This window comes from Vitis riparia, chromosome 12 (genome assembly GCF_004353265.1).
Source record: "Vitis riparia cultivar Riparia Gloire de Montpellier isolate 1030 chromosome 12, EGFV_Vit.rip_1.0, whole genome shotgun sequence".
Taxonomy (NCBI): Eukaryota; Viridiplantae; Streptophyta; class Magnoliopsida; order Vitales; family Vitaceae; genus Vitis; species Vitis riparia.
The window spans coordinates 21,750,025-21,773,096 of record NC_048442.1 but is presented as its reverse complement, the minus strand read 5'-3'; the positions used below and the strand labels follow the sequence as shown (position 1 = coordinate 21,773,096).

The 23,072-nt window shown below is 35.1% G+C and overlaps 2 protein-coding genes across 6 annotated transcripts in view; one reads left to right on the top strand and one right to left on the bottom strand.

The window, feature by feature from the left end:
- LOC117926536 (WD repeat-containing protein 26 homolog) overlaps positions 1 to 13,867 on the top strand; it is a 33,642-nt gene extending 19,775 nt beyond the window's left edge. For all 4 annotated transcript variants that reach the window (XM_034845653.1, XM_034845654.1, XM_034845655.1 and 1 more), the window contains exons 3-5: positions 9,229 to 9,330; positions 10,792 to 11,421; positions 13,460 to 13,867. In XM_034845653.1, coding sequence (XP_034701544.1) covers positions 9,229 to 9,330; positions 10,792 to 11,421; positions 13,460 to 13,675 — 948 coding nt within the window. In that variant the 3' untranslated portion in view covers positions 13,676 to 13,867. The remainder of the gene's footprint in view (positions 1 to 9,228; positions 9,331 to 10,791; positions 11,422 to 13,459) is intronic.
- A 6,010-nt stretch (positions 13,868 to 19,877) lies between these two features.
- LOC117927319 (oxygen-evolving enhancer protein 2, chloroplastic) lies at positions 19,878 to 21,652 on the bottom strand. 2 transcript variants are annotated; one of them, XM_034846802.1, is made up of 4 exons: positions 21,308 to 21,652; positions 20,789 to 21,021; positions 20,536 to 20,583; positions 19,878 to 20,289 (listed from the first exon to the last, which is right to left on the bottom strand). In XM_034846802.1, the coding sequence occupies exons 1-4, from the start codon at positions 21,543 to 21,545 to the stop codon at positions 20,029 to 20,031; spliced, it is 780 nt and encodes a 259-aa protein (XP_034702693.1). In that variant the 5' UTR covers positions 21,546 to 21,652; the 3' UTR covers positions 19,878 to 20,028. The 2 variants fall into 2 exon arrangements, with proteins under 2 accessions (XP_034702693.1, XP_034702694.1); XM_034846803.1 differs by having other exon boundaries at positions 21,304 to 21,418.
- Between the last annotated feature and the right edge of the window lie 1,420 nt (positions 21,653 to 23,072).

The following is a 23,072-nucleotide window of genomic DNA, read 5'->3' as shown; positions in this document are numbered from 1 at the left end:
TATGTCTGGCCCAAGCATTTTGAGGTGTCCAAACTCAGAGCTCACCAACTTCTGGGTGAAGGATGGATTGTGAAAGCAAATTGAAGAAGAGCTCCAAACTAAGGAGAGATCGAAGACTGACCTTGCCTTAATTGAGGAAGCCTTGAGGTATGGGAATGTCCTTGATCCTAAAGGAATTTTGGTTTCTGGGTTCTCTTTTTCCTTCTCTTTTTTTCCCGGTCGGACTCCAGAAGGGGAGTATTATGACTATTTTGGGGCCGCTTGTGAGACCGTCCAGGGGGAAACCCTCGTCACTCGCCGGGAGTTGCTGGAGGTAAATAACGGCTGCAATGAAGTAAGAAGAGCAGAGTTGAACTTAGTTCAAACTAAGCCACAAGAAGTAAGAGGCTGGGGAGGAGGCCAGTTGGGAGGAAAGTGATCTGGTTAGGTTCAACAATTTCCTGGGGTTTCCGACAAAGGGATTGGAGAAAGTTATTTTGGATTTTTTGGTTAAAATCAGAAAGAGAAGGGAAAGAATTCACAACAAAACTCTTTTGGAGAAATCTAAATTCGAAAGGGAATTAAAAAGACTAGAGTGTTTCATTAACTACGGGGACGGGGAAGCAGAAATGTGGTATGCAAGGAAGAGGGTGTCAGATTATGGAAGTCCAATGAAGTTAAGGCTTCTGAGTTGGAATGTTCGTGGAGCTAATGATAGTTCCAAAAGAAAGGTGATTAAGGCCCTGATTAGAAGTCAGAGGGTGGATTTGTTCTGCCTCCAGGAGACAAAAATTCAGGCAATGTCGGAGGGTGTGGAGAGGAGTTTGGGCATTGGAAGGTTTCTAGACTAAGGTGCCTTGGATGCTTCTGGCTCTGCGGGAGGGATCTTGATTTGTTGGGATAAAAGGACATTGGATGTGCTTGAATTGGAGGTGGGTCAATTCTCAATTTCTTGTAGATTCAGGAATGTAGAAGATGGGTTCGTTTGGATTTTCACAGGAGTGTACGAGCCTTTCTCTAGAGAGGAAAGAGAATGTTTGTGGGAGGAGTTAGGGGTGATCAGAGGCATTTGGGATGATCCCTGGTGTTTAGGGGGTGACTTCAATGTTATTCTCTCCTAAAAGGAAAGGAGTAGACAGGGAAGGCTAACTGGTGCAATGAGAAGGTTTGCCCAAATTATTGACGAGCTAGAGCTACTTGATCTTCCTATGCAAGGGGGGTTGTTTACTTGGAATGGGGGTAGCAATAATCAGTCGTGGGCTAGACTGGATAGATTCCTAGTGACCCAGAATTGGTTTGACCAATTCAGTGGGGAGTTCCAAAGCAGGCTGCCTAGACCTACTTCAGACCACTTTCCCATTTTACTGGAGGGTGGTGGGTTAAGAAGGGCCCCCCCCCCGTTTAGGTTTGAGAATATGTGGCTTAAAGTTGATGAATTTAAGGACCTGCTTCGGGGTTGGTGGCAGGGGATTGTGGTGAGAGGGAGTGCCAGCTTCAGACTGGCTACTAAGTTAAAGGAGATGAAGCAAAAAATCAAAGTTTGGAATAGGGGCGTGTTTGGAAGGTTGGAAGTTAATAAAAAATCAGCTCTTCAACAAGTTGAGTACTGGGATGGGGTGGAAAGTGAGAGAATTCTATCAGAAGGGGAAATAGAGCAGAAAAAAGAAGCTAAGGAAACCTATAAGAAGTGGGTTTTATTGGAAGAAACCCATTGGAGACAATTGTCCAGGGAGCTTTGGTTAAAGGAAGGGGATAGGAACATAGGCTTCTTTCACCGGATGGCAAACGCCCACCGAAGAAATAATTCCTTGGACAGAATTATGATTAATGGGGTGTGGTTGACTGAGGAACAGGAGGTGAGGGAGGGGATTGTCAATGCTTTTCAGCAGTTGCTCTCAGAAGAGCCAGGCTGGAGAGCTGACATTGAGGGGTTGCATCTTCATCGTCTAAGTTTCCAAGAAGCTGAAAATTTGGAATTGCCTTTCTCTGAGGAAGAAATCCATTTTGCCCTGTTGGAGATGAATGGTGATAAAGCTCTAGGCCCGGATGGATTCACAATGGCTTTTTGGCAAGTTTGTTGGGACTTTGTGAAGGAGGAGATTTTGGAGTTGTTTAAGGAGTTTTATGATCAAAGCTCCTTTGCCAAAAGCCTTAATACCACTTTCCTGGTCCTTATTCCAAAGAAAGGGGGTTGTTGAGGACCTGGGAGACTTCCGACCCATCAGCCTTTTAGGGGGATTGTACAAGCTTTTGGCCAAGGTGCTGGCAAATAGGCTGAAGAAGGTTTTAGGAAGGGTGGTTTCTGTGGATCAAAATGCGTTTGTGAGGGGCAGACAAATTTTGGATGCTTCGCTTATAGCTAATGGGGTGATTGACTCCTGGCAAAAACGAAAAGAGAAAGGGCTGATATGTAAACTGGACATTGAAAAAGCCTATGACAACATAAATTGGATTTTTCTTATGAAGGTCTTGCATAAGATGGGCTTTGGGTCTCGGTGGATGGAGTGAATTTGGCGGTGCATCTCAACTGCCAAATTCTCTGTTCTGGTCAATGGGGTGCTAGCAGGCTTCTTCTCGAGCACCAAGGGGCTGCGGCAAGGAGATTCTCTTTCTCCTTACCTTTTTGTCTTGGGAATGGAAGTGCTAAGTGCACTCATAAGAAGGGCTGCTGATGGGGGTTTCATCTCAGGCTGCAGATTTCGGGGGAGAGGAAGGATGGAGATAAACGTCTCTCACTTACTCTTTGTTGACGATACAATCATATTCTGCGAAGCAAGGAAAGAGAATCTAACCTTTTTAAGCTAAATTTTGGCTTGGTTTGAGGCTACGTCCGGTTTAAGGATCAACCTGGCCAAAAGTGAATTAATTCTAGTTGGTGAGGTGGAAGAGATTGAGGAAATGGCAGTGGAGCTAGGGTGTAGGGTGGGGTCTCTGCCCAATGTCTACTTGGGGCTGCCCTTAGGAGCTCATCACAAGGCTCCTTCTATGTGGGATGGGGTGGAAGAGAGAATGAGGAGAAGATTAGCTCTGTGGAAAAGACAATATATATACAAAGGCGGGAGAATCACCCTCATTAAGAGCACGCTGGCCAGCATGCCGATTTACCAATTGTCCCTCTTTCGAATGCCCAAGATTGTTGCAAGAAGGCTTGAAAAATTACAAAGAGATTTCCTTTGGGGAGGGGGAAGCTTGGAAAGGAAAGTCCACTTAATCAAATGGGAGGTGGTGTGTGCTCAAAAGGAGAAGGGTGGTCTAGGCATAAGGAAGATTGTCCTTTTGAACAAGGCCTTGCTGGAAAATGGATATGGAGACTTGCCTTTGAAAAGGACAATCTTTGGAAGAAGGTGATTTTGGTGAAGTATGGCCAAGAGGGTTTTGGGTGGAGGACTAATGAGGCTCGTGGGACGTTTGGAGTGAGGATTTGGAAGGAGATTCTGAAGGAGGCAAACTGGTGTTGGGATAACATAGAGTTTAAAGTGGGTAAAGGGACTAAAGTCAAGTTTTGGACTAATCATTGGTGTGGCATTGCTGCGCTGTCCCAAAACTTCCCCTAGTTATTCCTTGGCAGTCCATAGGAATGCAACGGTTAATGAAGTGTGGGACCCTAGTTTTGGTCAAGGAGGTTGGAGTGTTAGATTCTCTAGAGTTTTTAATGATTGGGAGCTGGATTTGATAGGAGATTTGCTTAATATGTTGAGGGACTTCAGGATATCTTCAGATGAGGATTCGAGTTTCTGGAAAGATGGGGGAAGTGGTGTTTTTGGGGTTAAGGATGCTTATAATCTGCTGGTTGCTCCAAACGATTTTGCTTTCCCAAAAAAGTGCATTTGGGTGGATAAGGTTCCAATTAAAGCTGTTTTTTTTTGCTTGGGAGGCCACGTGGGGGAAGATTCTCACTCTGGATAGGCTTCAAAAACGGGGGTGGCTGCTCCCTAATCGCTGTTTTTTGTGTGGTTGTGAAGAAGAAACTGTAAATCATATTCTTTTATATTGTATAGTGGTCAAGGTCCTCTGGGAGATCGTCCTTACCTTGTTCGGGATTCAGTGGGTGTTCCCAGAGACGGTTAAAGCGATGTTATTCAGTTGGAAGGGCTCTTTTGTAGGGAAAAAAAGGAAAAAGATCTGGATTTCCATTCCGTTGTGTATTTTTTGGACGGTTTAGAAGGAAATGAATAAATTAGCTTTTAGAGGGGGGGGGTTCTTAGCTATACAGAAGCTCAAAAATCCTTTTGTATGTAATTTGTGGAGTTGGGCTAAGGTGTTTATTGGAGAAAAGTCCTCTTCGCTCTTAGGCTTTTTGCAGTGGCTAGCGTCCACTTAAGGGCTAGTGAGGTTGCTTGTTTTTTGCGTTTTTAGGTTTAGGCTGCTGTGTATACTCCTTATATGCTTTGTGGCCTTTTGCCTTTTTAATCTATTTTGTGCTTATTTATCAAAAAAAAAAAAAAATGTTATGAAATTAATTTGATATTTAATAGCAAAAATTTATATAATTCAATTATCTTTTAATTTTTTTTTATATATTTTAATATTTATTAATTCTAAAAATGATAGTATCAAAAGGCTTACGCCTTAATGCTTCAAGGCTTATGCCTCGCCTCAAAGACACAAAAACGCTTTGCCTTTAAAAACTTTGGTATCCACATTTAGGTAGAGAACTTTTGTAGCATGATCTATAAATGAAATCCTAATCTTAAAATCTCCAGTTGAATCAAGTTTTAGGCCCTCAGGTCCAAATCAAGAAAAATTCTTTGTTAGGTGTCCATCATTATGTATGACTAGCAATTGGCTTGTTAAATACTTTAGTACCCCTAGTGAGTCAACATTAAAATACTTAGATTTTTTTAGCCTCATTGTTGTGGGAGAGTTTAAAACTCCATTTTGATAATGGAATGTGAGCGAAAAAGGAGGAAAGGATAAAAAACATAAGGAAAGAAAAAATTTAGTGAAATGAAAAATACGTTTGAAAATAAGTTTTTTCTCCAAATTGTCTCAACACTCCCTTTTTACATAGAGAATGAAGAATTTAAAAATATTTAGCTTTTAAATAATTTTCTTCACATTTCATTTACCTTAAAGGTTTCTTTTGGAAATTAAACAAAAGAATTTGAGGTTCTTCATTTTTTACTTTTTCCCTTTCTGTAGAACTTTTTGATATCTAAATCAATTATAAGTGTTTTGAGTGCTGGAATAAGACTTCTCTCACTACTCTTGCCTTGTCCGTATACCCATCTTTTTTTTCTTCTTCCATTTAAAGAGTTTTGGTTAGCATGAATGCTAGGATTGAGAGATTCTTGTTGGTGTTCTTATGGTCTAGGTAAAGGAAGGGGTGCATAAGTCGTATGTTGTCTTATTAGGTGGCAAGTAGTGTGTAAACCCAAGGTTAGGGAGTTTAAGGTGGTGATTTGGTTTTGGAGTTGGAATGAATGAAATTTTGGTCTAAAAGGGGCCTTTGAGACTTGACTCAGGCAACAAGGGTTGAGTGGGAACATGGAGGGTTTCAAGTTTGAGTCTGAACACTGAAAAAAATGTTACATATAAAAAAAAGGGCCCAAATTGGTTCCTCATTTGGTTGTGATTCCTTAAGAAAGAAATCTTGTTGGCAATTTTGTTATGAAAAGTAAATGTGTTGAGAAATAATGGATAGGGCACCAACTTAGTAGCTAAGAATTTCTACCTTGCCCTTGGAATGCTATTTTCTAGGGTTAGCATTTCTTTCTTCTTCATGTTAGATTGATTGGCAATTATTGTCTTAAGATTATATTCATAGAGGATCTTTGGCGGGAGGACTCTTTGTTCTTCCTACCCCTTGGCTTTATTCTTGCTTGAAAAGGAACTACCTTCTACACTTTTTGTGTTCCTTGTCCAATAACTCCCCCTAGTGAACTTTATGGAAGGAAAACAATAAGAGGTTGTTTGATGATGTTCAACAATCGGATCAAGCAATTAATTCTTCTTTTATGTCTTTTTTTTCTAAGAATGGACTATAGTGTACCTTATTAGACAACCAATTTTCCTAAAAGCTTAAGCTTATAGGATTTGAGTTCACAATTTATATCATGCTTTCCAACACCCTTCATCATGTGTAGCCTCTCTTTTTGGGCTTACACATGGGTTTAATAAATTGGTTGTTCAATATGGTATTAGAGCCTTGTTTGGTGGGAAGTCATGTTTCAACACGATATAAGAGTCTTGTTTGGTGGGAGGATATGCGTTTGAACCTCACCATCACATGTTTATTTGCTCAATTTATTAAGCCCAAGTGTAATTACAAAAATGGAGGTTACATATGAGGGAAGGTGTTAAGAGTGCATGATATACATTGAGGGCCTAAATCTTACAAGCTTAAGCTTTTAGGAAAATTGGTAGTTCAACATATATGCATGATTACTCAATGTCCATGATAGGTTTTGTCAATTGGTACAATTCCAAGTAAGGAGAAAGAGCTTGTTTTTTGTTTTCTTTTTCCTTGGCTAGCCTTTTAGCCTATATTGTAAAAATCGTGTGTACCTTGGTGTGCGCTTTCTAAGGCACTTTTAATTTATTCTCTTTTATTGCCTTTAAAAAAAAATTTATCTCTAATGGAATTTTGTTCTTATTTTAAATACCTTTAGGATCCCGAAATTATTGATTTTTCTTCTGTCGTTACCTCTTGAGAGTATTATCTTCATTTTCTTTGGGCGAGAAATATTAGGCCTTGGTTATGTTGGGCTTATTTTCCTAAATATCATTCTTTTCCTTTAAAGAAGGAAATAGTGATTAGTTTAATTAATTTTGGGTTCTAAAGTGCCCTAAAAGTTCTCATGGCTAAGCGGCTTACAAGAAAGTTGATTCTAACACCTTCCTTTAGTTCAAGATATCTCGAAGAGCCCTCAACCCTAACAGGTGCATTAATTGGTAAGAGAAGTAGGCTATTATTGTCCATTTTTGTTCTGCATTGTATTTTTGCACCTTTTTTTTTTATAGCACCTAACGAAATGTGCAACAAAGTATATAGATTGTATACAGAGTACGGCAAGAGACAAAGCAAAAGAAGCAAGGGACTTAAAAAAGCAAAAGTCTCTTCACGAAGTCTCCAACCAATCAATAAAATATATCATAATTGGGGAGACCCCATTCATATAACATTAACATAGAAAAAAGGATTGTTGAGAAAATAGGACTTAAAGGTTTGATAAGACATTTCTTTGCTTTCAAATGCTCTTTTGTTCCTCTCCTTCTATAAAGACCAAAAAAATGCACGACAGGATAACCTCCATATTCTCTTTTTCATCTTTTCTACAAAGGAACCATGTTATCCTAAGAGGATTTTTTTTTTTACTGAACTTGACATCACCTAAGTAATCCTAAATAGGGAAAATACCAAATTCCATATTATTTTAGCTCTAGCATAATGGAGAAGGATGTGATCTATTGATTCTTCCTCTTCCTTACAATGAAAACATCGATTTACTAGTGACCATTCCTTTCTTTTTAGCCTATCCAATGTCAACATCTTTCCCCAATAAACTTCCCATGCAAAAACCACTACTTTTGTGTGAGCCATTGCACTCTAAAGAACCACCCTTGTAGGGAACTCTTCTGCTCTTTCCTGCCTAGGGAAATTTTATAAGGACTTGACTGACAATTTACGTTTCTTTACATCCATTCAATCCCTCTTGTCTTCCTCATCCCTACTCGTAGCCTTGCCTTGAAGCCTTAAAAATGGCCTCAATCCTTTCCATTTCCTAGTCATTCAAGTTGCTTGAGAAGCAAGGGTTCTGATGTCTGCCCTCAGCCTATTGATCCCACACATCAGCCACCTAAGCATCCTTTGTTATAGCTATGGAATACGAAGAGGGGAAAGACTCTTCTAGAGATGAATCATCACACCATTTGTCCTTTTAGAACTTTGCCCTTTTACCATTGCCCACATATTGAATGAGGTTCTGCTATCAATATTCTTTCAAAGTCTTCTAAAAGCCTTTCATAATCCAACTCCAAAAGCACCCTCACTTTCCCTGGAATACCAACTCCCTTCCTTCTCCTCATACTTCCCAATGATTACCCACCTCCATAGAGATTTATTTTTTGAAACAAACCTCCAATTCTATTTGCACTTGAATTTGTGGCAATATCTTTTTGTTAGTGGTTACAAATGGGTGGCTCTCAAAGATTAGTTGGAACTTAGGGGGTGGCTTTGGAAGATATTCTAGGAGAGAGGGAGAAGGGATCTCGTGGTTCATGGGAAAGGGGGGAGCTTATCTATCTCACTTCCTTTCTTTCTACTCTCTTCTTCTTTTTCTCATTAATCATGTGATTGTTTCATAAAATTTCAGTTATACACCCTGAAAGAATTATTGCAAATAATAAGACCTAGGAATGGTTTAAAATCTTTGAAGTAAATTGTTGAAAATTTGGTTACCCCGGTGAGCTAAGCTGCACCTTTGACAACTTATTTGTAGAGGGAGTATTATGATTTAAATAATTTGTGATTGGTAAATATTAGTTAAGTTCAATGAGATGGATTTAATACAATTTCAAGAAGAAGATGGTGACTGATTGAACTTTAGCCTTGCAAAATTTTGGCAAAAGGTTTGCAACTTATTTATTTATTTATTTTTTTCAAAAAATAAATTACAATTTTTGTATGGATGAGAACGTTGTGAGAAATGTTGCTTTGCATTGGTTAATTCTATATACATCTGGTACAGACACACTCTTTATGAATGAACTACTATACTTCCCAAAAAATTGAAGAAGAAACATAAAAAACATCCAGAGGGCATTAAATAATATAAAATATGCCCTATCACCACCTTGTATCAACATAAAAGATAAGGTCATGAGCAAAACAGTGAATATTCTCGATTCCTGTAGGAAGGCCATCAAATTATTATTTGGAAGAAAAACACTCAAATTTATTCAACACAGAAATTTCGGTAGAAATTATGGAAAAATTAATATAAATGGAAATATCCTTTATTTTGATATTTTTATTACTAATGTTATTGTTGTTATATCCTCAAATTTTACATTTGTCTGTCTAAAATTCAATGGCGGGACAGATTTCACGGATATTTGTCCAAGTTCAACTTAATTTCCTATTTCCTTTCTCTAAAGATAATATTTGCCCTAAATAAACTACACATCATATTTATCACAGTGGTTGTATTTGATCAGTTTTTCTTTTCTTTTTATTTCTTATTCATTTTTTACAAATATCTATAGGAGCATTATTTTGAATATTTCTTGGTACTCCTAATTGAACAGATATTGCAAGCACACAGGGATGAAGTCTGGTTTTTGCAATTTTCACATAATGGGAAATACTTAGCGTCATCATCCAGTGATCGATTGGCAATCATATGGGAGGTAACATTATTAATGTCGTATGTTGATAAGAAATTGTTTAATTACTTATTTATCTACCTTCTCCTCTTCCACCATCTCTCTTTTCCCTCCACTCTCCTCTTCCCACCTTCCTGACCCTACCCACGCACGTTTGGTGAGATTGGATTTGATTATGATGTGTTATATATTAAAGTTGGTACAGGAATTCTCATGATGGTAACACCCAATTATTGAGACTCTTGAGGCCTCCATGGCCATTTGTATTTTAGAACCTGTTAGTGTCATATTTATTTGCTATAATTGTAGTTTTTAAACACGTACAATACGTGTACAATGATATGGCACATTTTTCTCAGGAAATCAATAGGTATCAGCATTTTGTCTTTTCTTGTATGTATCCTACAATACATATGTGATATGTAACACAATGATTCATTTACTTTTGCCTATTTTCCGTAGTTTCTAAGAAAAATATAATTCATTTTTTTTTTCGTAGAAGGATTATTGTATTAAATGTTTAAAATGTACTTTAAGGTTAGAAATAAGTCACTATCTCAAAGAAAAAAAAAGGGGGGGTCAGAAAATAATCATAAAAGGAAGAGAAATGTAAAATAATCCTGCATAAAAGCTACACAGTTATTATTAAAGGCACACATGAAATGTTGAAATTAACTAATTTTATCATTGCAATAAATATTGGGAAATTGTCATCCGAATGATTAGCAATTAGTGAACTAAATCATTTACTTAGTTTGTTATTATCAATAAATATTGGGAAATTGTTAAATGAATGATTAGCAATTAGCAAACAAAACATTTACTTAGATGATTATTATTATTATTATTATTGTATTTATTTTTCTGATGGGGAATAAATGATAACAAACATGGAAAGTTGAAATTTTAGAGATGACATATAAAGACATACAAATCAACAACACATATGAGCATAGATTTCTAATTAGAATATATAATTAAAAATAAATCATAGTTAAAACTTCGAAAAGTTTATTTTTGTGGATTTTGTGTTGAATCTGTGCATTAAACTCATATTTGTTAAATCGAAAATTTCAAAACTCTAATGTTCAATGTTTTCACTTGCTATGACATAGTAATCCTACCACCATTCTGAAAATTGGTTATATTTTACTTTGTACATCATGCTTCCAATATATATGTATTTCATATATGCATGCTTCTAGTTACTTTTCATTATATGACAAAAGAATTTGAAATACACAATATAATACAATACATGATATAGAAAAGTAGAAAAAACAACACACAACATTTTATGAGTTAACAATCATGAGTATTATGATCTTATTGTCATTTTTTCTCTTCTTCCATTCTCTATAGAAAAATGACGCACAATACATATTAAGAGTTAACAACTATGGCTATTATGATATTGTTGTCATTTTTTTTCTGCTTCCATTCTCCACTGTCCTAATATATATATTTTAACTCTGTATTTTATAGGTTAATGTGAATGGTGGAGTGTCCTTAAAGCATAAACTATCAGGTCACCAAAAACCTGTATCTCATGTTTCATGGAGCCCTGATGACCATCAACTCCTCACCTGTGGTGTAGAGGAGGCTGTCAGGTGCTGGGATGTCTCTTCTGGTGAATGCCTCCGCATTTATGAAAAAGCTGGTGTTGGCCTTGTCTCCTGTGGATGGTCTCCTGATGGGAAATGGGTGTTCGCTGGCATTACTGATAGGAGCATCTGCATGTGGGATTTGGATGGGAAAGAGTTGGAATGTTGGAAGGGGCAACGAACTCTTCAGATTTCTGACTTGGAAATAGCAAGCAATGGGAATCAGATTATGAGTATATGTAAAGATACTGCTATACTATTATTTGACAGGGAAGCAAAAGCTGAGAAATTTATCGAGGAGGATCATACAATTACTTCATTCTCATTATCAAGGGATTGCAGGTTCCTTCTGGTGAACCTTCTTAACCAAGAAATCCATCTATGGAACATCGAAGGTGAGGCCAAGTTTATTGCCAAGTACAAAGGTCACAAACGAGAACGATTTATCATTAGGTCCTGTTTCGGTGGTTTTGAGGAAGCTTTTATTGCTAGCGGTAGTGAGGACTCACAGGTACTGTTTTTAGTTTTACTCTAGATGTTTAACACATTAGGAGTAAGGTTGTCTTTGATTATGATCAATAGCTTCTTTTTTGTTTTTTTTTTTTTTTTGGGTGGAATTAATTGTGTAATTATTTTGATTTTGTTATTGCTTGGTTGTGTATTTTGTGGATTATTGATAAAGTTCTGTTTTTGGACATATCAACAAGAGTATATGGCCTTTGTGGAAGCCACAACAGCTTCTAACTGAGCAAAACAATAGTTTTGGGTCATGCTGAAAATAATTACATTGCTTGAATATGTTAGTAGTCCTTTCATGTGATATGCTTTGTCAAAATATTCCAGAGCTATGGTCCTATTTTTTAATCCTGCTTCGTTTCAAAACTGAGTGATTCCTCATTTCAAAAATTGTTGCATTTCATTTGTTAAGTTACCAATTGGTCTAAAAGCTTAGCTATGAGGTAGTAGACTCACTGTGTATACCAAGTTTACACATGCCAGCCCATACAACATGTGGAGAGGTAAATCACATTACAAATTATGAAGGAATGGATTGGAGAATAAACAGAAGGTGAGACTCAAACTCAAGACCCCTAGTTAATAAGAGCTTTGAGACAATGTTAAGTTCACTCGACCTACAAGCATATGCTACTAGGCAGTGAACCTGCAACATATAACAGGCTAACATGTTTGATTTGGTCAAATATTCTACATTTGGACTGATTGGCCAAAACAATTTATAATTCTCCAGTATGATTTTTACACTATTGATCTTTATCAAGGTTGTATTTATTCATTATTATTTCTTTTTCTAATGTGTTAAAGAAAACTTTTTCAAATGTTGTTTTTGCAAATTTTGTCTGTAAAGGTACCCCTAATGCAATTTTTGTCTCTGTGTCCAAGATATTTGAGCAACAGTTTTTAAGCTGAAAGGGTTAGAAACCTAGCTTGTTTCTGTGCATGTGTGGGTGCATGGTGTCTACTAATTTGAAAATATCTTCTGCTGTATTTTCCATGGATGCTTTGAGAAATAGAAAAAAAGAATCAACTCTCAATTTGCATTAATTCTTGAACACATGAATCTACAATATAAATTCAACAGTATGCTAAGCATGATTCCATTTTAGGGAATACTCCTTGGCTCTGTTTTGGATTTATGTAAAGTAGTGTAGGCAAAGGAAAAAAAGTCGGGAAGGGATCAATATCATCTTGTTAAGCTTATGGTGGAAGAGTGAACAAGAAAAGGGTTTCTGTTTAGGTAGGATCGGTGGATATGGTCCAATGGCTTAAGCTTGGCCAGCTTCTTGTCGACTGAACTCTATTTAGGCTTTTAGTTGTTTTGGGGCGGGATAGTCAAAATTTTCTTCACCACCAAGGGCAATGTAGTTTGTTCTCATCTTGGAGCAAGTTTGCCAGCGTGGCCTCATTTTCTACTTTTAACTAGTCTTTCTTCCCTTGACAATAGAATTGATATCTATGACCACCCTTCATTGGAAAGATAACCGTTTTTCCACTGATAGTGGTTGTAGAGCAGGAACCATGGATCATTCATCAGGAAGCAGTGGAGAAAGAATGTCTTCTGAAATCTCTTTGATGGTTTAGCTTGACTTTGTTCATTTCGCACTTTGCCTCCCCTTTGTTGTGTGGTGAGTTGTGTCCTGTTGATTCTGAGGAGTTGCATGTCTTTGGTTTACGTGTCCTGTTGATTCTGAGGATTTGCATGTCTTTGCTTTACGTGTCCTGTTCATTCTGAGGATTTGCATCAGATAGGTTGATCTAGAATATTCTCTATCTATTCTTCGTCTTTTCTTGTTCTTTTTTTTTCAACCTTTTGAACCCAAGTGGTGGGTGATTGTCTTAAGAAGGATTTCATAAGAAGAATTGATACAGTTGGACAGTAGATGGGAGACAGAAAGTTCTGCTGTAAAATGTCTCATTGTTTTGGATTCGGTCTTCTGTTATTTTGCTTTTTTGATTCTAAGAGCATGAGCATGATCCTTTCTCTGTCTTTTCACCCGAAGGAAATGAATGTTTTGTTCCCATTTTTGCAGGTATATATTTGGCACAAAAGCTCTGGAGAGCTGATAGAGGTCTTGCCAGGTCATTCTGGATCTGTTAACTGTGTTAGCTGGAATCCGGCCAACCCCCACATGTTGGCATCAGCCAGTGATGACCGAACAATTCGAATATGGGGCTTAAATAAGATAAACATGAAGCGCAAGGGCACACACCCAAATGGTACCCACTATTGCAATGGAGGAACTTAAAAGAGATGAAAAAACCATGGTATCTTTGGTTATTTAATAGGTCTTTCTTGACCATTGCTTTATGTAAATACTTTATCCTCATCTCAATCTGACATTCATATCAAACAAGCATGTGAATTGTGCAGCTTCTTGTGATAATAAATCATCTACTGCTTCATTTCTATATTTGATTAATTGATCAATTGATTATTAGTTAGTTTTGAAAAAAGGGTTTAACAGAGCCGAATCCTGAAACAATGAGGCAAAGCTCAGATGCTGATTTATTTTCTAGGGTTTTGTATATATACTCTCTATCTATGCCTTCTCTTACAGTGCCTGCAAATTCCTTTTCTGCTTAACTTATTTAGTAGGATGTTTGTTTTTATGGGAAAGTGACTTGTTAGTGAACATATATCCTCATTTTTATTGTAGCAAATGAGAGTATCTCTCGCTTGCATATTTGTTTTAAATGTCTCAAGACCTTTATTTTATATGATCTCAGGGAGGCTGCCCATTTTTATGTTTTTATTTTTGTTCTTTTGAAGTAGTAGAACTCCTTAGGAATCTCATTTGGCGTTGCTGCTTTATCTGTAGTGTACTTCTAGCACCTTTTAAGGATCAATCTGCTATATATTTTTGTTCTTTTACTTAGATGATATTTAGGAACACCTTTATGATACTAGTGTAAGAAAATAACAATCCATATGGGATTGACCCTAGTATCCACTGGATTATAATTTAAAGCCTTGCATTTAGGAATCTGACACTTTTTGGTGCACAACCAAAACCCAACAAATGGTCTTATCTGTAAAAATAATAACCTTGAGATCCTCTTTGATTTCCTATGAACTAATATACCTTTTAGGTAAAGGAGGTAAGACAGTCTCTAAGGAATATCCCCAAAAGGATATGAGAAGTGATGAAAAATTCATCATCGATCTTAGTGAGTTTATCAAAGTTCGATTTCTTCTTTTCATTACTCCACTTTATGATATTGTCCTAGGTGCACACAAATGAGATATAATCCCATGCTTCATAAGGAAAGAATCAAACTTACTAGATCCAAACTCACCACTTTGATATGATCAAAGTCCCTTTATATGTTTACTTAATAGGTTTTCAAAGGTACACCTTAAATTCAATGAATTTATCCAATGCATCAGATTTTACACATATACACACCTAGAATAATCATCAATAAAAGTGATAAGAGTATCTATCCCCCTTGCATGAATGCTAAAAGTTCCACACATGTTAGTATGCATTAACTTTAAACATCCTATGGTTCTATACAGGATTGTAGACTAAAAGTTCTTTTGGAATTAAAATATCTAATGTCTCGGACATCCAATTTTTAGATTTTGTTTAGATTAATAAAACTTAGGCTTAGATACAAAATGTTTTATTAGTTATAGGTTCTTTCCTTTTTAGTGAGATTTGACTATTCCCATTACTTGACAAAAATGGCAATAGTGTAATACATGGAAAAATTAGTATCTCCAACTAACCTGCACAATTAAGCTTACAACTAAAGCTAAGGTGAGTACATGTCTATCATGCAACCTTCTCACTTATTGAAGGCAAAGAACTATAGATAGTGGGATGCTGGAGCGCCCAAGATGCCTTAAGAACTACTTGAACCATCTTGGAGCGCTTGAGCGTCTTGCTTAAGCGTTTGATGATTGCACCAAAAAACTCACCTTTATAGACAAGTTCCTCACCATGGATGTCATTGAATGTCTAGAATGCAATCTTCTTTTTCTTGGGTTAAAAGGATAGATTAAAAAAACCATATTCTTACAATAAAGGAAAAAACCTATGTTCCTTTGAAACGGAGCCTACAATCCATCTAAGAATTAAAAAAACTAAAATTTCTCAATCACAATAAAAATCCTATACTCCTTATAAAGTGTTCAACCTAATATAAGAGAACGAACAATTTAAAACATCCATAATCACATTCAAGATTTAAATAACATATATTCATCTCTTAAGGTTATGGGATTGAAAAAAAAACCCTGCAACAAGCACTCCTTAGAAAGGTTCTAGCATGTCTTTCCATAACCTATGTTGTACTAGTTGTTGGAATATTTGAATTGGTCCATTCCAAGCCTTGGATCATTGGAGTACATGCAAAACTATCCTAAGAATCTCTAGATCTATGCAACAAAAGCATATACAGAAAAAACTATAGATCTATATACTTAGAAAAATATATCTATGATTCAATTCCAATCATTTTATCAACTACTATGATTGTTTCAAATTATAAGGAATATAACTAAAATTTAAATCAAGCATGTCACAGTAATAAAAAACCTTTTTTTTAAAAAAAAATTGAAATAAACAATAATTAATAGAATTAATATAGCCCTTAGGAAATGAACTAATTTTAGCATCTCTACATAATCCCCCTTTCCCATCCTCCTACCCCTAAGTCTTAGATCCTAGAATCTAGAATGTCCAATTTTATTGTTAGGTACACATAACACTCCACCTAAATGAGACGCCCTAAAATAAAGAACAAATTACCTCCCCTTAAATCCAAGGCATAGACTCAATGAAGATGACAGAAGCAAAAGTCCAAGAGGAAAAAAAAAAAAAAACCAAGGGCTCTTAATACTAAGGATAAAAAATGAAATATTAAGACTAGAACCTACACTATGGAACAAAATGTGTTATTTACTAGAGGAAGCTCTCAAAGATTTCCTAGGAGATGAAATTCTAAATAGAATCTAAAGGAATAGACTTGAAACTCACTAGGCTTGTACCTTGAAGTGCAATTAGATCATCTTTCCTGACCCAAATTTGACTAATTTTAAGAACAATGCTAGATTGACCCTTCTTAGAATTGGAGTGAGACTTTCTACCTTCTTTAATATCTAGGATTTAATTCATAGTGGAGTTTGACTTAGTCATTAGACTATTTATATGTGATTGAAATTTTTCGAAGAGCTCACTATAACACTTACTAGCAAAATGTCCAAGTTTCATACATACGGTACATTTAGGGGCTTGCTTAAAGGTATATTTATGAGAGAAGGAACTTTGTTTAGGTTTTACAAAAATAGTCTTTCCAATTGTATGTGCTTTAGACTTGCTAATATAACTTAAACCTCTTTTCTACATATGTTTCCTTTCTAAATCATGTTAGTCAAAAATTTTGAACTAGGGTAAAATATTTCATTATGGCTCCATAAATTCTTTTTAGTTGATTTATCTCCAAAGAAAGTGATTAATTTTTTATCATGACATTATGGTCTTTAGATTCAAAAAACTAATATTTTTTCAAACAAATTACCCTTTTCATTCATAAGTTCCATTGAAAATATATTAAAGGGCTTTAGCATTGGCTCAACCCCATATTATTTAACTTATCCTATTCTTTTTTGGGTTTCAATTCATTGGTTAACCTATCATTCTTATCAATAGTAAGTGGGGTAACCACCCATATTCTAACATGTTCCAACCTCTTACACCTTGCATTTTTTATTTATTTAAAAAAAAGATCAATTCAGAGTTTTCAATAGGGAGATTTTCTCATTAATGAATGATATATAGTTTATGGATTTTCCACTTCTTTAGGGTTCTATTGATCTAGGAATCGAAAATAATTATTATTATGTTTAAAATCTCACCTATGCTAATAGCACTTGAAAACATTTGTCTTGATTAGTGAAACAACCTAGAGAGGGTTGAATAGGTTGTCAAAACTAGATATCCAAAAATTTATAGTTTTTATATAGATTTTTTTTAAATATATATATATAATGAGAAAAAGATGATCAATCTCACACACAGTAATAATTAATCACACAATTGAGCACAAGATTTAATGTAGAAAAACTACCTATCGAGTCTCTCAAAACCAAAATGTAAAAAACCAGGGATCCTTAATTGACCACAAACAATCCACTAAATTTGAAAGAAAGATACACAATTTTACCTAATCCAAATGCAACTACTTCTCAGGGTCTTATATTGATCCACACCTACACTCTTTTTTAGGTTATCAATGCAACACCTCGCGCTCTTTCATGGAATAACCTCATGCTAAGGCTATCGATCAAACAGTTTTTTGAAAAGACCTTTCAAAATTACCCTTACAAGATTGAGAGATGAAGTACTAGAGCAAAGAGATAGCTATTTTGAAACTTCAAAAAGTCAAGTATTTATATGTAACACCTAGGATAAAAACAATTCAAACTTTAATTTTACAAAAAATCCCAAAATATGCAAATATAAAAAAATAAAATAAAAATGAAAAGTATGTCTAATGTTTGAATTCCCCATAGGGGACATTTGAACATTGAGGGCACTATTTGAACACTCATTATGGAGTGTTTGAATGCTTTGCCCATCTTCAATTTTCCAACTACATCAAATGCATACATACCTAAAAAACCGACTCTGAAATCACTTGAAGTTGATTGGGATTAGACCCTTAAAAGTATAATGCATCGGACTAAGTGAGCAATGGAATAAACTTGTCAATTTAATACTAATACATCAACAATCGTATTTTATATACAAAGAAAATACTCAAAACACATAAAGGAAGTGTACAAAACATTGCTTTTTGGTGCACAAACGTATAAATGTCCATGAAACTATATGATATGTATAATTAATCATCATATCATCTCATTTATACCTTTATTGCATATCAAGCATACCTTTATACATGTATAAGCTATATAAATGGCGATTATAATGTATGTACAAGACAACTACACTAAATTTATAATACATGCATAACTTATTCTTTTTGGGTGTAAGTCAATATATGTCCATTGAAGTCTCTGTAACATATCCATAATTTATTTTATCAATATATTTCTTGAGACTAATACACATTTTATACATGTATAAACTATATATGTAATAATCACATTACATTTCTGAAACAGTCACGCGATATATATATACACCAATAATAATAATAGTAATAATAATAATAATGTTACATTTCTGAAATAGTCATGCCATATATGTCCACCAATAATAATAATAATCTAATAAAAAATTACAACATAGCAATAATAGTAATTTTAATACTAACAATATTGATGTTATAAATAACAAACTAAATAATAATAATAATAATAATAATAATAATAATATTACATTTCTGAATCAGTCATGCGATATATGTCCACCAATAATAATAATAATCTAATAAAAAATTACAATATAGCAATAATAGTAATTTTAATACTAACAATATTGATGTTATAAATAACAAACTAAATAATAATAATAATAATAATAATAATAATAATAATAATAATAGTAATTTTAATACTAACAATATGGATGTTATAAATAACAAACTAAATAATAATAATAATATGAAATAGAAAAAGAAAGAGGAATAAAATTATAAAAAACAAAATTGAAATGCTCGAAAAAGCCAAAAAAAGAAAGAAAAAAGAAGATAATTTAGGTATTTTCAAATGTCAAATGATTTGAGGAGTCAAATATTTTTAAGAATAATTTAATAAAATTAATAGATTATGGGTGAATTTATCGGTCTTTGATATCTAAATATACATAGTAATAATTTTAAAAAATTTGAGTGGATGGTATATATGCCCACGAACAATTGAGAAATGTTCTGATCAGAACCCGTTTCCAAAGGATTCCAACTGGTCAGTCTTTTACTCATTATTAGTTCTAAGTTTTTCCATGACATTAATTTTCTTTCCATTTATTTGTACCCTAAACCAGGCATTTTATTCTCTTGCTAACCAAACTCAAAAACTCCACAATCCATAAAATATTCTAGCAATGAAGACTGTTCTTAGGCACGTCTGGGCCGTGTTTAAAATATTAAAAACGTTTTTTATTATTACTGTCAAACACACTTTTAAAGTACATTTTTCTTTAAAAGTGTTTTTAAGTCCCAAAAATACTATAAATAATTTTTTAACACTATAAATAATTTGTTAGACTTTTAAAAGTGTTTTCTAAAATTTGTTAAACACCTCATTTGTTTTCAAAAATACTTTTACACTAAAAGCGTTTCCAAAATCACTGTCAAACAAGTTTTATTCCTTTTCGAGTTTGAATTAAGCTCTCGTATTAATCAGTTATGTTGCTTCTTTGATGATCCAAACATGTTACAAACTCACATAATTGGTATATGGAAATGGAGTTTTGAGGAAATAGTTCAATTTATACCAGCATGTGTGTGGATGTGTTCTCTTTGAGGAGAGAACAATGGAGAGAAAAAGAGGGTCTTTATAGGCTTAAGAAACGTTGGAATATCCACACAAAATTCCTCCCAAATTAACCATCTCTAGTGCTTTAGACGTCTTAAAACAAACATCATATTTCTTCAGGTGATTTACATACAAACCCACATTAATCCATTAAGCAATACTGAAGGAACTTGCAGTGCTCTCAACGTACTTCCTTGCTCCCTTAAACCATCTCTTGTCCCCAGCCTGTACCTTGCAAATGTAGAGCTTTCCGTCCGACACAGCAGCAGTAATTAGCTGGTGTTTCCCACCTTCATCTCCGTCAGCAGTCCTCGTCAACACCGTGATGGTGTAGTATGGTTTCCCACCAACTGTTGTGGTTGAACTCTCCAGTATGTTTGCTGTTGCAACCGCATCTGCGTCGAAACCACCCTGACCATTTCCATGAGAATGAGCGCACCCTGTCATGAGATTTGTGTGTATTTCCATAGCGGTGTTTGTTCAAAAAAGGCTCAGTATGCAGATAAGGTTTCGTGCTTATTTGCATACTGGTTTTTGTTGGAAAGATGCTTCCATATGCATACAGTTGTGATGGGTGTTGATACAATTCCAAATTGGAGTGATACCCTTTATCGGTTCTCCTAGTAACACGAAACTTGAAGAGCTTATAGTATTTACCTCATTGGCATTGCCAAAGAAGGCTTGTTTCCCCAGCAAGAAGTCCACCTGCAGATGCCCACAACCAAAGCATATTGATTAGAAAACATGGCGTCACACCATGCCAGCAAAACTCATACTTGGAGGTCCACAAACAGCATATTTGTCACGATAGAAAAGAAAGCAAAAAAAAAAACATCTAAACAAGGCAGACCCTGATCCCTTCTGAGGGGAAAAACTGACAATTGGGGAACGAGAGAAACAGAGAGTTTACTTTAGAGAGGAACTCTTCGGGTGAACCATAGTCAGTGATGGATTTCTTGTCAGTTGGAGTGATTATGACGGAGACATTGCTGTTGGAGTCGAAGTTGTCCTCATATCTCAGGACCTGTCCTGGGAATTCCCTCTCTTTGCTTGGATTCCACTTTGATGGTATCGACAATTTGAAACCTTCTCCGTTGTAGGGCAAGAAGTCGGTGTTCGTCTTCGGTTTGCCAAAAACATTGGCTGCAATTTGCCATAATAGGGGTCAAAAGTTAATCTCTAGATCATTAACACTTTTTACCTCCTTTCTAAAACTGAGATTATGTTCATTGCCTTTCTGCATTTGGGAACTTACATATATATAGTCTGAAACTATGGATTCCCAGTTTAAAAACAATGGATCGATCCGATTTCTATGGTAGGCAGGCATGTTAAATAGAGTCATCAACAGTAAACTCATTCCAAATTCAATAATATAACAGGCGATACCAGTAAAGTTGGAATTGAGCATAAAGTAGAAGGCAAGTACCAGCTTCACCATAGGCGGCATCAGCAGGGTTGACCTTGGTGCCAATGGCAGCAGCACCAATGAGGACGGTGAGGGCCAAGCGGCGGGAGACGGCGGCGCCATCGTCTTCATTGGCAGCCTGCTTTTGGGCACGGCAGACTAGCTGGGAGGGTCTGAGGGAGGGGAGTTGGCGCTGTGAAGAGACTCTTGTGGGGGTGGAGAGGGCGTGGTGGTGGAGGAAGCATGCTGTGGAGGCCATTCTTTCTGTAACGATATGCCCTCACTCTACACACTCTGCAAACTTGGGGGTGAATTATTTTTCCTTCCTTTGTTTGGAATATGAGAAGGGAGAAGCCGAGGGGTGTGTTTTGGTGGATATGTGAAGGAAAATGGCTGGTTTTGGATTTTGGATGATGGGAAGATGAGATTTTTGATTGGGATAAGGGTGTTGAGGTTCTGATTGGTGCCAAATGTCACTATAATTTTCTTCTGCTTTTCTGCCACATCTTTGGGTCATGGTAGGGTAGAGTCTAGAGCCTGCTGCTTTTGTCATCATGCTTGTTTCCTTCTTCTTCCTTTTTTTTTTTTTTTTTTTTTTTCTCATTTATTTATTTATTTTTTCTATATTTATCACATTAATCCTATTCTAAAAATTTTATTTTCATATAAATATTTTTCTAGGCTTATTAATGTCATTAATTTTTATATACATATATCAATTTATTTAATAAATAATTCGAATATGTGTATTATTTCTTTTCTTTTTTTGTTTTTAGTTTTTTACATATTCCCTTTTTAGTTTTGATTAATTTTGTCACTTTTTTTTGGTTAAAATATCCATCAATATTTCTCAATATATCCCTATATATTCCTGAACATTTATGGATGAGATTACCATGGCATGACAAAATAATGTAGATGGCCTTGGGCTTGTCCAATTGGGGTTTGGCCACTTTAATGTTACACTCTCGAATTCAACCATATCCATTTACTGGGCTAGTTCCTGGGCCTAACCAGCCTAATTGTTAGCCACAACTGGGCCGGGCCAGGCCTGGCCCATCGGCCTGCGAAAAAAGACACAATTTTTCATATTTATCTCAGAAGATAATTGTCAATATTTGTCTGTTAGTCACGTACTCACGTGGCCCCCTCATGCTTTTAACTTTTCAAGGGGCATTTTGCAGTCTAGCAGGTACGGAAAGCCCGTGCCCTTTATCGAAGTAGTGCCTCTTTTTTGTGCTTCATATTTTTCTTATTTCATAATATTTTTCTTTCTTTCAACATATTTATAGACTACAAATAATAGAAAAAATTTTTTATAATTTTTTTTAAATCCTTTTATTTTCTCTATTTATTTTAAATGTAAAAAAAATTAATATATTTCTTAATATCCCAAAATCTTAGAATTTATTACCTTACTAAAAAATTTGTAATGCATTTTCAAATTTATGAATTTGTGATTTAAATATGTGTTTTATTATTGAGATTAATTAATTAATTTTCAAAATTTTGATCAGAAAAGATCATCAAATTTTTATTTATTTTTTATTTTTTAAAAAAGTAAAATTATTGATTTTAGTTGATATTCAAATGGGTGTGAATGTTTGGGATCTAATTACAAAAAATTATTGAAATTAATGATAGTTTATTTTGGTTTTACCTCAAGACACGACTTAGGAGGTAAAACTTATATTTATTACTTAATGATTTAAGTTGATTTTAAGTTAAATTATATTTAAACTGTTAATTTAAAACTTATTATTTAATTTTTACTATAAATATTAAA

Coding starts and splice junctions, on each gene's coding strand:
- LOC117927319 (XM_034846802.1), bottom strand. CDS start 21,545: ATGGCCTCCACAGCATGCTTCCTCCACCACCACGCCCTCTCCACCCCC. Junction 20,584..20,788: donor CCGAAGAGTTCCTCTCTAAA/GTAAACTCTCTG, acceptor GGGCATCTGCAG/GTGGACTTCTTGCTGGGGAA. Junction 20,290..20,535: donor TCTTTGGCAATGCCAATGAG/GTAAATACTATA, acceptor GGAAATGGTCAG/GGTGGTTTCGACGCAGATGC.